At 44.0% G+C, this 15,226-nt stretch overlaps 1 protein-coding gene across 1 annotated transcript in view; it reads right to left on the reverse strand.

Moving 5' to 3' along the window:
- Window positions 1-520: 520 nt before the first annotated feature.
- LOC141148182 (uncharacterized) overlaps window positions 521-15,226 on the reverse strand; it is a 42,866-nt gene continuing 28,160 nt past the window's right edge. Inside the window, exons 3-4 of the mRNA XM_073635379.1 lie at window positions 7,165-7,238; window positions 521-4,806 (exon numbers count right to left, since the gene is read on the reverse strand). Of these exons, the coding sequence (XP_073491480.1) occupies window positions 4,430-4,806; window positions 7,165-7,238 (451 nt within the window). The 3' untranslated portion in view covers window positions 521-4,429. The remainder of the gene's footprint in view (window positions 4,807-7,164; window positions 7,239-15,226) is intronic.

The raw sequence follows: 15,226 nt of genomic DNA on the forward strand, positions 1-15,226 counted from the left end.
CAATGTGACCTGTGCCCAATGCAGCGTGACCTGTGCCCAATGCAGCGTGACCTGTGCCCAATGCAGCGTGACCTGTGCCCCATATAGCGTGACTTTTGCCCCATGCAGCGTGACCTGTGCCCAATGCAGCGTGACCTGTGCCCAATACAGCATTGCCTGTGCCCAATACAGCCTGGTCTGCCTGTGCCCCATACAGCCTCACCTGTGCAGAGGAAGAGGCAAGCCACCCTGATCAGCAGAGAGCGGGATTGCCCGCTGTAATAGCTTTCATTTGAATTTCCTGTCTTCCCGAGGCTCATCGTCACATAGCCCCACCTCTTGGCCCGACGCCTTTGATGACGTCACACGTCCCGCATTTGATTGGCGTTCTGTCTATCAAAGGTGCCGGGCCAAGAGGTGGAGCTATGTGACGTGAGCCCCGGGAACACTGGAAGTTCTAATGAAAGCTATTACATCGGGCATTTCAGCTCTCTGCTGATCCGGGTGGCTTGCCTCCTCCTCTGCACAGGTGAGGCTGTATGGGGCACAGGCAGACCAGGCTGTATTGGGCACAGGCAACGCTGTATTGGGCACAGGTCACACTACATTTGGCGCAGGTCACAGCTTGCCTCTTCCTCTCCTCTCTCTTTCCCTGGCTGGGAGACTGTGCCGGCGGTGCTTTCATCCTCACCAGGCCCCACTTGGCTGCGGGCCCCATAGCGCCCGCATGGGTCGCTATGGTGGTAGTTACCCCCCCCCTGAGTTCAAGGGATGTTTAGATAGTTTAGCTCAGTTTGTCCAAATAGTTCCTAGAAATTCACACAATAGGTTTTGTTGGCCAAAGTGTTAGCTATTTAAACAGTTCCTCACTCGAACACAATGGTTTAGGCCAGGTGAGGTAATTGCTATGTGATAACAGTCCGTATAACCTTGTTTTCTATGGCCGTGAGGGTAGTTTTTGTTTATCCACTAAAACCATGTAAATATCTCCTTGATTTGTGACTGAAAACTACCATTGTTCCATCGAGTTTTTCTCTCAAAGCAGGCTTGTAAAACTTTAAGAGATGCTTGATGCATTAGCTTTGTAAAGCGTGTGAGTTCACCTTTTTGCATTAAATGGTTCCAAGAGGGGAACAGTTAAATTATTGCAACATCACAGTTCATCCACTTTTTGAGGCCTAAGCAACTCTCATATTTCTGCCAGTGAATATAAAATGTATTTCTTCATGAATTCACAACAAGTATGTCACAGTACATGTTGGCATTCATGGTTCCCTCAATGATCTGTAGCTCCCCAGTGCCGGCAGCACTCATGCAGCCCCAGACCATGACACTCCCACCACCATGCTTGACTGTAGACAAGACACACTTGTCTTTGTCCTCCTCACCTGGTTGCCGCCACACACGCTTGTCACCATCTGAACCAAATAAGTTTATCTTGGTCTCATCAGATCACAGGACATGGTTCCAGTAATCCATGTCCTTAGTCTGCTTGTCTTCAGCAAACTCTTTGTAGGCTTTCCTGTGCATCATCTTTAGAAGAGGCTTCCTTCTGGGATGACAGCCATGCAGACCAATTTGATGCAGTGTGCGGCGTATGGTCTGATCACTGACAGGCTGACCCCCCACCCCTTCAACCTCTGCAGCAATGCTGGCAGCACTCATACGTCTATTTCCCAAAGACAACCTCTGGTCAGATTTTATATCCAGCTCCCCCTTGTAGCACAATTCCTTTCTCCTCCCAAAGCGCCACCAAACACATACCATATCCAATTACCCCCCCCCCCATATCACTGCAAGTATTCATCTTTGTTAGCTTGTCAACCACCTGCAAGTGTCCTCTTCATCATACTATAGTATAACAATTACATACCTCAGATCAGCGCGGCAGATCATGTCATGCATATCGGTGTTCCTCCTCCCCAACTCCTCCTCCTGTCCGTATACAGGAAGAGATCAGAGCCGAGGACAAAACCGACCAGCGCACAATGATAAACGTCGGCACATTGGCACAGCTGCGCAAATGGGTGTACAGGTACGTCCCCCTTAAGACGTGTCATTGTGGGCGCGCGTGCACCGCTGGCGGGGCGCACGTGTGCCCGCCGTGTGCTCCGTGACTGTGCCCGCAGGACCCGCAGACTCGATGTCCCCCGGTGTCTCACGATTGTGTCACAGAGTGGCATAACGGGGAGATGCCTATGTAAACAAGGCATTTCCCTGTTCTGCCTAGTGACATGACGGATAACTACTGTCTGTCATTGGGAGCAGTGATCGATGTCATGTCAGTGGTAGCCAATCCCCCCCACGGTTAGAATCACTCCCTAGGACACACTTAACCCCTTGATCGCCCCCTAGTGTTTAACCCCTTCCCTGCCAGTGTAATATATACAGTAATCAGTGCATTTTTATAGCACTGATCGCTGTATAAATGTGAATGGTCCCAAATTAGTGTCAAAAGTGTCCGATGTGTCCACCATAATGTCGCAGTCACGATAAAAATCGCAGATCGCCGCCATTACTAATTAAAAAAAATAATTAAAATGCCATAAAACTATCCCCTATTTTATAAATTTTGAGCAAACCAATCAATATACACTTATTGCGATTTTTTTTTACCAAAAATATGTAGAAGAATACATATTGGTCTAAACTGAGGAAAAAATTTGTTTTTTTTATATATTTTTGGGGGATATTTATTATAGCAAAAAGTAAAAAATATTGTTTTCTTTCAAAATTGTCGCACTTTTTTGTTTATAGCGCAAAAAATAAAAAAACGCAGAGGTGATCAAATACCACCAAAAGAAAGCTCTATTTGTGGGGAAAAAAAGGACGTCAATTTTTTTTGGGTGAAACGTCGCACGACTGCGCAATTGTCTGTTAAAACGACGCAGTGCCAAATCGCAAAAAGTGCTCAGGTCTGGAAGGGGGGTAAATCCTTCTGGGGCTGAAGTGGTTAAACCTGAAATTTGTAATTAAAACTGTAGTTTCCCCTATTATTTATATGAAAGCAGTTCTAAAGGCAGAAGGTTTTTTTACCTTCATGCTTTCTGTGCGTTAAGGTAAAAATCCTTCTGGGTGCAGCTCCCCCTCCCCCCTTATACTTACGTGAACTCCATCTTGATTCAGAGAAGTTCACAAGAGCAACCGTTCTCCCAGGTTTCTCTCTTCTCATTGGCTCACACAGCAGCGGGAGCCATTTGCTCCTGCTGCTGTCAATCAAAGCCAGTGAGCCAATAAGGAGACAGTGGGGGCGGGGCCAAGCCACACCCTGGGTTTGTGTGTGTGTGTGAATGGCCAGTGTCCATTCACTGGAATGGATCACTCAGAAAAGAGTGTGTGTCCTCTGGTGGAACTTTGTAAAGTCCTACCAGAGGACACACACTCTTTTTTGAGTGATCCATTCTATTGTATTAGGGATGTGGGTTCACTGACAATATAGCTCCATACAGGGGTGACACCATTTTTCACTGTCCATTCACTGGAACGTGGCTCAGGAGCGAGCCTGCTGGAGTGACCCCATAGCAAGAGTCTTGGGGAAAGGACCACTAGCGGGGACCAAAAAAAAAAAAAGGGGGATTGGGGCTGCCCTGTGCGAAATCATTACACAGAGCAGGTATGACACGTTTGGTTTTTTTTTTGTTTTTCAAAGTTGCAACCTTTACAATAACTTTAACTCATTCAATTATATTAGTAGCACTAAATTAAAGATGGGGTTGTACATTGGCATTCTTGACTTGGATGTCAGAGGACCTTGTCCTAGGCTTCATTTACACATGTGCACTGCCCTTTTGTAGATGTATGATGGTAGATTTAATTCTTAATGACACCCCCACGGGTCTTGCTAACACATATGTGTTTGTGTATGCCGAAAACCTAATGTACCACATTACCACACATTTTTGGTACTGTGAGATTTTTAAAATTTATCAGGCACCATTTTTGTGCATTTCTCTCTCTTGATTTGTGAGAACATGCAGAAAAATCTGCCTGCATTCAGGCGCAAATATGTTTCTTTTGGTTTAAAAACATATTTGTTGTTAAGGCTCCATTAAACCAAAAGAAACATATTTGCGCCTGAATGCGGGCTGTTCTGATAGACAAAGCTGGGACATTTCTTATGTCTGCTAGACACCAGTTCCACCACATTCAATTGGCCTATCACTAAGATGGGCTTCCTCACTGGCCTATAGGAATGTGCAAGAGGCAGAAATATGAGGGCAAACCTTGGCAATATGAGGAGGAAGTTGTCAAAGCTTTGCCTGTCAAAATGGCCCAAAATCTGACCCTGATGGGGCTTTTTTTTTGGTGGCTGGTTTAGATATAAGTACATCTACAGTATGAGCCTGAAATTTATACCTGAAGAAGTTTTTTGCTTTTTAAAGAGTCGTTTTCAAACATTCCTTCAGCTCCCAATGCGATTTAATGGAATGCAATGCGATGTAATGGAATGTTACAATAGTGAACACGTCCCTTTATTTTCCTCTTCCTGTTTTTTATTCTTGTTTTCTCTCTCACTTATTTCTCTCTCATGTTTTTCTTTCTCATGATGAAGTTGGATCTGATGGATGTAGTTGTACATAAATTTCTTCCTCTCTATCCGTTCTCTTCTCGGGTTTCTTGGCTGTTCCAGGCGGAATCTGACGTTCCTCAAGGCGCTGTCTATCACCATCAGGATGTCGGTGGATCTTCCCAGAGTTTTTATTTTTCTCTCCGTTGTATAATTCTCAATGGCGATCACCGTCTCCGCACCCATGAGTCTAAATTGTTTCTCCATTTCCAGGTAATCTCCTTCCGTTTTGAAGGTGAGGACAATGATGGGAACAACACCTGAAGAAGAGAATGTAGTGAGCATCTCAAAGTTTTTAGTTTTTAGTATTTTCCTCCCTACCTCCGCGGTCTGTAGTACTCTCACCCACTAGTATCAGATGCTGAAAATGTCACATTGGGTTAAGCGAGGCCATTTTTTACCTTGATCACCAAAGTATTTTTAGATCTTTTTCTTTTATTTATTAACTTTTTAAGTTTATCATAATAAAGTAGGACTATAGGCAAAACTTTTGTTTCAATTTGGATAGAGTAAGGGGGGGAGGGTTATAACCTCTGTAAGATTTATTTTTGCCATCTTTATCCCATTGGGGAGATTTCCATTCACTTCCTGTCCCATAGCCAAAACAAGAAATGAGAGGAAATCCCTGAAAATAATGGGAATTCCTTGGGGCACCCCAGGTCACCAAAATTGGAAGATTTCCACTCTATTACTTTTCTGGACATCCAAAAATTTGTGATTTTCTTTTACTTTCACAAACAGGATAAAAAAAGAAAAGAAAAAAAGATTTGCCTTTAGTTATACTTTCCGTTCAATTTTTTTTTATTGAATTTGGAAAAGTGAACAACAAATGTAACATCACATATTAGAATAGGCTCATTTTCAAGCATAGTAGCTACATTGAATAGGGTTTTACAATATAAACAGTGCAAGTACAGATGTACATCATATATATGGATTATGAGATGTTACTAAAAGTAGTGCGGAAATATGAAATACCTCAAAATATTTGATTTTTAGGGCAATTGTAGAAAATAGAGATTGTGTATATATTCTTAAAAAGATTGAAAATTTATTGACACAATTTTAAACATGATAAAAACATTTACCAAAGAAGAAATCCAAAAAAAAAAAAAACATACAAAAGCACAATGTACATTGTGCTTTTGTATGTTTTTTCTGAATTTTTTATTTGGGTTTCTTCTTTGGTAAATGTATTTATCATCTTTAAAATTGTGTCAATAAATTTCAATCTTTTTAAGAATATATACACAATCTCTATTTTCTACAATTGCCCTAAAAATCTAATTTTTTTAGGTATTTTGTATTTCCTATATAACAGGGATGATGGCAATTCACATGTCAACCTAAATGAGTCAAATTTTTTCACTAAAAGTAGCACAAATGATTAAAATTTTAGAGTAGACAGAAAAGTGAAGAAACAGTAAGAAGAAGGGTTTAGGCTTCCTTACAAAAGGGGTTGCTGTGGATTACTTTAGGACGTATTTACCATTTGGAGTCTAACTTGTAGACCATGGTCCATGCCTTCCACTTGCGACAGAACACTTGAAGGGATTGGTTTATACCAGCTATATATTTTGCCCAGGTGCATTGGGCATGGACTCTATGAACAACTTCAGAAAGATTCAGAGCCGTGGATTGTTAGTTATACTTAAAGGTCGGAAGTTTGATTATTTGCACTTTTTGTTATGGATTAGTTGGTTTAAGTTTGGCCCCATTCACTTATCAGATAGCCAAGGAAATGATTGAACTTCACCAACATTGACAATGTGCCCCCCACCACTACCACCACTACCACCACCACCAGAGACATACTAGGTAAAGGAAGAGGCATGGCGGACTCTAAGGTTCTAAGGCAAAGTATGTGTTTTGTTAAAGGAGTAGGCAGCTCCTAAATGTAAAATGTATAAGCAGTCTTGGAAATTTTAGAGACCAACCAATGGTTTTAGACTCCAAGTGGGTTTATTCCATCATAGAGATTCAAGATAATAAACCAACTTAAAAAAAGTGTCAGCTAATGATTCAGTGGAGGGCCAGGCAGTACAAGGCTTTATGCCGCGTACACACGAGCGGACTTTACGGCAGACTTTGCCCAGCGGATGGGATTTGGTCGGACAATTCGATCGTGTGTGGGCTCCAGCGGACTTTGTTTTATCAAAAGTTGGACGGACTTAGATTTGAAACATGTTTTAAATTAATCCGTTGAAATCGAGTCCGGTCGAAAAGTCTGTTGTCTGTATGGTAGTTCGACGGACAAAAAGCCACGCTAGGGCAGCTATTGGCTACTGGCTATGAACTTCTTTGTTTTAGTCCGGTCGTATGTCATCACGTACGAATTCGACGGACTTTGGTGGATTGTGTGTAGGCAAGTCCGTTCATTCAGAAAGTCCGTCGTAAAGTACGTCGAAAAGTCCGCTGGGCAAAGTCTGCCGTAAAGTCCGACCGTGTGTACGCGGCATAAGTCTCTCCAACAACCCTCAAGATCTTGACCAGCAAGCTTTATTACTTCAAAAGAGCCAAATAGTTGGTAGCCCTGATGTAAAAAGAATGTCAACAAAAGAAAAGGGTAGATAGATTGGTGTCACCAAAAAAAAGATCTTCACACGGGAATAAGTTACCTGTCATTTTTACACAGTTGTCCAAAAATGTTCTCAGTTCCTCCATTTCTGTAGGATTTATCAGCTTCGTAGCTCTGGATAAGTGTAAAACAACACCATTTATATCAATGTACAATGGATAAGACAATTTAAGGCCCTTTCTCAGCTATGTACATGCAAAAAAGTATTTATTTAATTTGAGTAAAAGTAAGTTATTTTTAAGAAAAGCTGGTCTGTTTTGTGTGTGTGTGTGTGTATGTGAGGGGGGGGGGTTGTGTTAGGAGGGGCTTATTATTTCATGCAGGAAACAGCTGACAGTGCTGCACATTGTAAAGGTTATAGAGCATAGAAACATGTGCTATAGGCACAGTGCATTGACATGCACCAACCTGAAGGCATTTCAGAAGGAGCCCCTGATGATGTCCGATCGGACGTAACGCGTTGCACTGAGTCTCACTGAGTCTTTAGTGTTTGATGTATCAATAAACTCTTAAAACAGTTTCCTTCTCATCCCATGTGTCATTTGGTGTTTGGATGTCATTGTGGAGTGTTAGTGTCCTGTCTGATACCACATCGGAGACACATGCAGAGGAGATACGTGCAGCAGCTGTCCTCCTGCAATGGGGATTGGATTTCTGTGCGAGTTATACCTCTATTCTGAGCTAAATATACATCTGAGAGTGAGGTACTTGGTCTGATGAGTGTCCTACTTACCTTTCAGTAATGGGATCATTATCTGAAGGGTTTGTATTTATTGGGGATTAGGGATGAGCCGAACACCCCCCTGTTCGGTTCGCACCAAAACATGCGAACAGGAAAAAAGTTCGTTCGAACACGCGAACACCGTTAAAGTCTATGGGACACGAACATGAATAATCAAAAGTGCTAATTTTAAAGGCTAATATGCAAGTTATTGTCATAAAAAGTGTTTGGGGACCTGGGTCCTGCCCCAGGGGACATGGATCAATGCAAAAAAAAAGTTTTAAAAACGGCCGTTTTTTCAGGAGCAGTGATTTTAATAATGCTTAAAGTCAAACAATAAAAGTGTAATATCCCTTTAAATTTCGTACCTGGGGGGTGTCTATAGTATGCCTGTAAAGGGGCGCATGTTTCCTGTGTTTAGAACAGTCTGACAGCAAAATGACATTTTGAAGGAAAAAACTCATTTAAAACTACCCGCGGCTATTGCATTGCTGAAAATACACATAGAAGTTCATTGATAAAAACGGCATGGGAATTCCCCAAAGGGGAACCCCGAACCAAAAAAAAAAAATGACGTGGGAGTCCCCCTAAATTCCATACCAGGCCCTTCAGGTCTGGTATGGATATTAAGGGGAACCCCGGCCAAAATTAAAAAAAAAAAAAATGACGTGGGGTTCCCCCTAAATTCCATACCAGACCCTTCAGGTCTGGTATGGATTTTAAGGGGAACCCCGCGCCAAAAAAAAAAAACGGCGTGGGGTCCCCCCAAAAATCCATACCAGACCCTTATCCGAGCACGCAACCTGGCAGGCCGCAGGAAAAGAGGGGGGGATGAGAGTGCGGCCCCCCCCTCCTGAACCGTACCAGGCCACATGCCCTCAACATTGGGAGGGTGCTTTGGGGTAGCCCCCCAAAAGACCTTGTCCCCATGTTGATGAGGACAAGGGCCTCATCCCCACAACCCTGGCCGGTGGTTGTGGGGGTCTGCGGGCGGGGGGCTTATCGGAATCTGGAAGCCCCCTTTAACAAGGGGACCCCCAGATCCCGGCCCCCCCCTGTGTGAAATGGTAAGGGGGTACAAAAGTACCCCTACCATTTCACTAAAAAACTGTCAAAAATGTTAAAAATGACAAGAGACAGTTTTTGACAATTCCTTTATTTAAATACTTCTTCTTTCTTCTATCTTCCTTCATCTTCTGGTTCTTCTGGTTCTTCTGGCTCTTCTGGTTCTTCCTCCGGCGTTCTCGTCCAGCATCTCCTCCGCGGCGTCTTCTATCTTCTTCTCCTCGGGCCGCTCCGCACCCATGGCATGGGGGGAGGCTCCCGCTCTTCTCTTCTTCTTCATCTTCTTCTCTTTTTCTCTTCTTCTCTTCTTCATTTTCTTCTCCGGGCCGCTCCGCAACCATGCTGGCATGAAGGGAGGCTCCCGCTGTGTGATGGGGCTCCTTGTCTGACAGTTCTTAAATAACGGGGGGCGGGGCCACCCGGTGACCCCACCCCCCTCTGACGCACGGGACATGACGGGACTTCCCTGTGGCATTCCCCGTGACGTCACAGGGAAGTCCCGTCAAGTCACCGTGCATCAGAGGGGGGCACCGGGTGGCCCCGCCCCCCGTTATTTAAGAACTGTCAGACGAGGAGCGCCGTCACACAGCGGGAGCCTCCCGCCATGCTAGCATGTGTGAGGAGCGGCCCGGAGAAGAAAATGAAGAAGAGAAGAAAAGAAGAAGAGAAGAAGATGAAGAAGAAGAGAAGAGCGGGAGCCTCCCCCCATGCCATGGGTGCGGAGCGGCCCGAGGAGAAGAAGATAGAAGACGCCGCGGAGGAGATGCTGGACGAGAAAGCCGGAGGAAGAACCAGAAGAGCCAGAAGAACCAGAAGAACCAGAAGATGAAGGAAGATAGAAGAAAGAAGAAGTATTTAAATAAAGGAATTGTCAAAAACTGTCTCTTGTCATTTTTAACATTTTTGACAGTTTTTTAGTGAAATGGTAGGGGTACTTTTGTACCCCCTTACCATTTCACACAGGGGGGGCCGGGATCTGGGGGTCCCCTTGTTAAAGGGGGCTTCCAGATTCCGATAAACCCCCCGCCCGCAGACCCCCACAACCACCGGCCAGGGTTGTGGGGATGAGGCCCTTGTCCTCATCAACATGGGGACAAGGTGTTTTGGGGGGCTACCCCAAAGCACCCTCCCAATGTTGAGGGCATGTGGCCTGGTACGGTTCAGGAGGGGGGGGGCGCACTCTCGTCCCCCCCTCTTTTCCTGCGGCCTGCCAGGTTGCGTGCTCGGATAAGGGTCTGGTATGGATTTTTGGGGGGACCCCACGCCGTTTTTTTTTTTTTTTTTGGCGCGGGGTTCCCCTTAAAATCCATACCAGACCTGAAGGGTCTGGTATGGAATTTAGGGGGAACCCCACGTCATTTTTTTTTTTTAATTTTGGCCGGGGTTCCCCTTAATATCCATACCAGACCTGAAGGGCCTGGTATGGAATTTAGGGGGACTCCCACGTCATTTTTTTTTTTAAATTTTGGTTCGGGGTTCCCCTTTGGGGAATTCCCATGCCGTTTTTATCAATGAACTTCTATGTGTATTGTCGGCAATGCAATAGCCGCGGGTAGTTTTAAATGAGTTTTTTCCTTCAAAATGTCATTTTGCTGTCAGACTGTTCTAAACACGGGAAACATGCGCCCCTTTACAGGCATACTATAGACACCCCCCAGGTACGAAATTTAAAGGGATATTACACTTTTATTGTTTGACTTTAAGCATTAATAAAATCACTGCTCCTGAAAAAACGGCCGTTTTTAAAACTTTTTTTTGCATTGATCCATGTCCCCTGGGGCAGGACCTGGGTCCCCAAACACTTTTTATGACAATAACTTGCATATTAGCCTTTAAAATTAGCACTTTTGATTTCTCCCATAGACTTTTAAAGGGTGTTCCGCGGCATTCGAATTTGCCGCGAACACCCCAAATTGTTCGCTGTTCGACGAACTTGCGAACAGCCATTGTTCGAGTCGAACATGAGTTCGACTCGAACTCGAAGCTCATCCCTATTGGGGATACATACCTCCCAGATTTTTGAGTTGTGAATGAGGGACACCTATTAACAAAAGTATGCAGGCATAGGACACACCTCCTGCCACGCCACCTTAAAAGAGAATTCTACAAAAAATCATTAGTTAAACCCACAAGTGCTTTTTTTTAACCACTACTATTCCTTTATATTGGTTTTTGAACTATACAAATGCAGCAATTTAGAATTTGGATGAAAGGTTTAGCACTGGGAAACACTGTTTGAAACATAAATAGTGCATTTTATATATAGCTACTGACTGGAATGGTACCAGCTGATTGGAGTAAAGCCAATGTAGCACCAATATCTACTTCAATACTGGGCACTTATACACCTTCCTGCCCAGACCAATTTTCAGCTTGAAATAAATATCCCCCAAAAATATATAAAAAAAATTTGTATTCCTCAGTTTAGGCCGATATTTATTCTTCTACATATTTTTGGTAAAAAAAAATCACAATAAGCGTATATTGAATGGTTTGCGCAAAAGTTATCGCGTCTACAAAATAGGGAATAGCTTTATGACATTTTTATTAAGATTTTTTTTTTTTACTAGTAATCTGTAATTTTTATCAGGACTGTGACATTATGGCGGACACATCGGACAATTTTGACACATTTTTGGGACCATTGGCATTTTTACAGCGATCAGTGCTATAAAATTGCACTGATTACTGGAAAAATCGCACTGGCAGTGAAGGAGTTAACCACTAGGGACCTAGAAACGGGTTAAGTGTGTCCTAGGGAGTGATTCTAACTGTTAGGGGGCGTGGCTACGAGTGACAGGTCACTGATCACCGCTTCCGATTACAGGGAGCTGTGATCACTGTCAGTGTCACTAGGCAGAACGGGGAGATGCTTGTTTACATTAGCATCTCCCCTTTCTTCCTCACCGTGAGACGATTGCGGGTATCCCCACAGACATCGAGTCTGCGGGACCCGCGATCCGACCGACGGAGCTCCCGGCGGGCGCACGTGCGCCCGCGAGCCGCCACTCAAAGGGCAATGTACAGGTACGTGATTCTGCCTGTACGTGCCCTTCTGCCGCAGTATATCTGCGTGAGGCGGTTAATTGGCTTTACATCAAGTTTATGAACCGCACTTTCTTAAGAATAGCCTGTTTTTCCTCAGGGGATATAAAGACAGTGGAAATGTGCTATAAACTTCTGGTGAGATGGTACGCGACTCCCCCCGGAGAGCGCATAGGATCGGGGCAGAGGGTCCCCCAACTTGTTGGAGGGGCTGCGATGCCCCCAGGACCTTTGCGCACCTGCGGTGGGAATGCACAAAGATACAACCTTACAGGGAGGGGATTTTAGCAGTGATCCACCAAATAACGGGAGAATGGATTCAAAAGGGCCCCTGGGAATGTTTATTTCATGTTACGAGGAAAGCGGCCCCCCAATATAAGAACACCCTAGTCCCATTCCTTTTAAGCGCAGCTAAAAGTTTCATCCCGAGTCTATAGAGGACCCAAGAAGTGCCGAGCATGAAGCAGTGGGCAGTAAGGGTTGAAATGGTAAGAGTCATAGAGGAAACAATTCATACAGTACAGGATTCATTGGAGATATATTGGAATATATGGGGAAAATGGATGGAGTTTAAAAAGTTTGGAGCTTGGAGGAATTTGATGGAGGTGTAGGGATTTAGGGGGAGGGAGAGGAGAGAAGTGGGTTTTACCCCACTTTTTTTTGGTGGGGGGGATCTGGGGATTGGGAGAATAAATGTATAGACCTGATGTAATAAGAAACTCAGATAGAGGAATGTGATTTTTACCTTGTGTACTTGCCTATAATTATTTATACAGTCAGGTCCATAAATATTGGGACATCGACACAATTCTAATCTTTTTGGCTCTATACACCACCACAATGGATTTGAAATGAAATGAATATGATGTGTTTTAACTGCAGACTTTCAGTTTTAATTTGAGGGTATTTACATCCAAATCAGGTGAACGGTGTAGGAATTACAGTGGTTTGTATATGCGCCTCCCACTTTTTAAGGGACCAAAAGTAATGGGACAGATTAACAATCATCCATCAAACTTTCACTTTTTTAATACTGGGTTACAAATCCTTTGCAGTCAATTACAGCCTGAAGTCTGGAACACATAGACATCACCAGACGCTGGGTTTCATCCCTGGTGATGCTCTGCCAGGCCTCTACTGCAACTGTCTTCAGTTCCTGCTTGTTCTTGGGGCATTTTCCCTTCAGTTTTGTCTTCAGCAAGTGAAATGCATGCTCAATCGGATTCAGGTCAGGTGATTGACTTGCATAACATTCCACTTCTTTCCCTTAAAAAACTCTTTGGTTGCTTTCGCAGTATGCTTCGGGTCATTGTCCATCTGCACTGTGAATCGCCATCCAATGAGTTCTGAAGCATTTTGCCGAATATGAGCAGATAATATTGCCCGAAACACTTCAGAATTCATCCTGCTGCTTTTGTCAGCAGTCACATCATCAATAAATACAAGAGAACCAGTTCCATTGGCAGCCATACATGCCCACGCCATGACACTACCACCACCATGCGTCACTGATGAGGTGGTATGCTTTGGATCATGAGCAGTTCCTTTCCTTCTCCATACTCTTCTCTTCCCATCACTCTGGTACAAGTTGATCTTGGTCTTATCTGTCCATAGGATGTTGTTCCAGAACTGTGAAGGTTTTTTAGATGTGGTTTGGCAAACTCTAATCTGGCCTTCCTATTTTTGATGCTCACCAATGGTTTACATCTTGTGGTGAACCCTCTGTATTCACTCTGGTGAAGTCTTCTCTTGATTGTTGACTTTGACACACATACACCTACCTCCTAGAGAGTGTCCTTGATCTGGCCAACTGCTGTGAAGGGTGTTTTCTTCACCAAGGAAATAATTCCTCGGTCATCTACCACAGTTGTTTTCCGCGGTCTTCCGGGTCTTTTGGTGTTGCTGAGCTCACCGGTGAGTTCTTTCTTTTTAAGGATGTTCCAAACAGATAATTTGGCCACACCTAATGTTTTTGCTATCTCTCTGATGGGTTTGTTTTGTTCTTTTCAGCCTAATGATGGCTTCACTGATAGTGACAGCTCTTTGGATCTCATATTGAGAGTTGACAGAAACAGATTCCAAATGCAAATAGCACACTTGAAATGAACTCTGGATCTTTTATCTGCTCCTTGTAAATGGGATAATGAGGGAATAACACACACCTGTCCACGGAACAGCTGAGCAGCCAATTGTCCCATTACTTTTGGTCCCTTAAAAAGTGGGAGGCACATATACAATCTGTTGTAATTCCTACACCGTTCACCTGATTTGGATGTAAATACCCTCAGATTAAAGCTGAAAGTCTGCAGTTAACCACATCTTGTTTGTTTAATTTCAAATCCATTGTGGTGGTGTATAGACCCAAAAATATTAGAATTGTGTCAATGTCCCAATATTTATGGACCTGACTGTATAATAAAAAAGAGAACATATAAAAAAGTTTATTAACCGCACTTTATCTCCATGTTACAAGTTCTTTGTTGCATTTACCATTCTTCTGTCAGTAAACAAATCTAACTGGTTTACTTTTCATGTGTGTGGCTTTAAGTTCCTTTGTTTACAACGAGGTTGTCAGAAGTGTCAGTCAGTGTCAGGCCTCCCGCACACTGAATGTTATTACAAAGCCAGTAGTGTTAGCTGTAGAAAGAGGTTATTCAGCATTTTTTGCAGTATTGTTTTTTCAAAGCTTTTGAGCTTTTTTAACGAAATTATACTCCCCTTATTTTTTTTAAACGCCAATAAATGCAGAATAGCCACATTTTCTGCATTTTTGGGCGTTTTTAACCACTTAACCACTTGCCGACCGCCTAACGCATATATACTGCGGCAGAATGGCACGGGCAGGCAAAATCACGTACCCGTACGTGATCTGCCTCCCGCGGGTGGGGGGTCCGATCGGACCCCCCCCCCCGGTGCCATAGGCGGTCGGCTCTCGTTCGCGGGCGATGGGAGGTGAGGGGGAGGCCATCCATTGATGGCCACCCCCTCCCGATCGCTCCCGGCGAATGAAAACGCTTCCTTTCCCTCTGTAATGTAAACAGAGGGAAAGGAAGTGATGTCATCTCTCCTCGAGCCGGTCTTTTCGTCCCGGCGCAGAGGAGTGAAGACATCCAAGTAAGTGCACCAACACTACACTTCCAGTAGAACACGCAGGCACACTTGTCACCCCCAGTCACCCCCCGATCACCCCCCTGTACCCCCTGTCACTCTGACACCAATAGCAGTGTTTTTTTTTTTTGCATTGGTGTCAGTTTGTGTCAGTTACAAGTGT

This window comes from Aquarana catesbeiana, linkage group LG06, assembly GCF_042186555.1.
Source record: "Aquarana catesbeiana isolate 2022-GZ linkage group LG06, ASM4218655v1, whole genome shotgun sequence".
Taxonomy (NCBI): domain Eukaryota; kingdom Metazoa; phylum Chordata; class Amphibia; order Anura; family Ranidae; genus Aquarana; species Aquarana catesbeiana.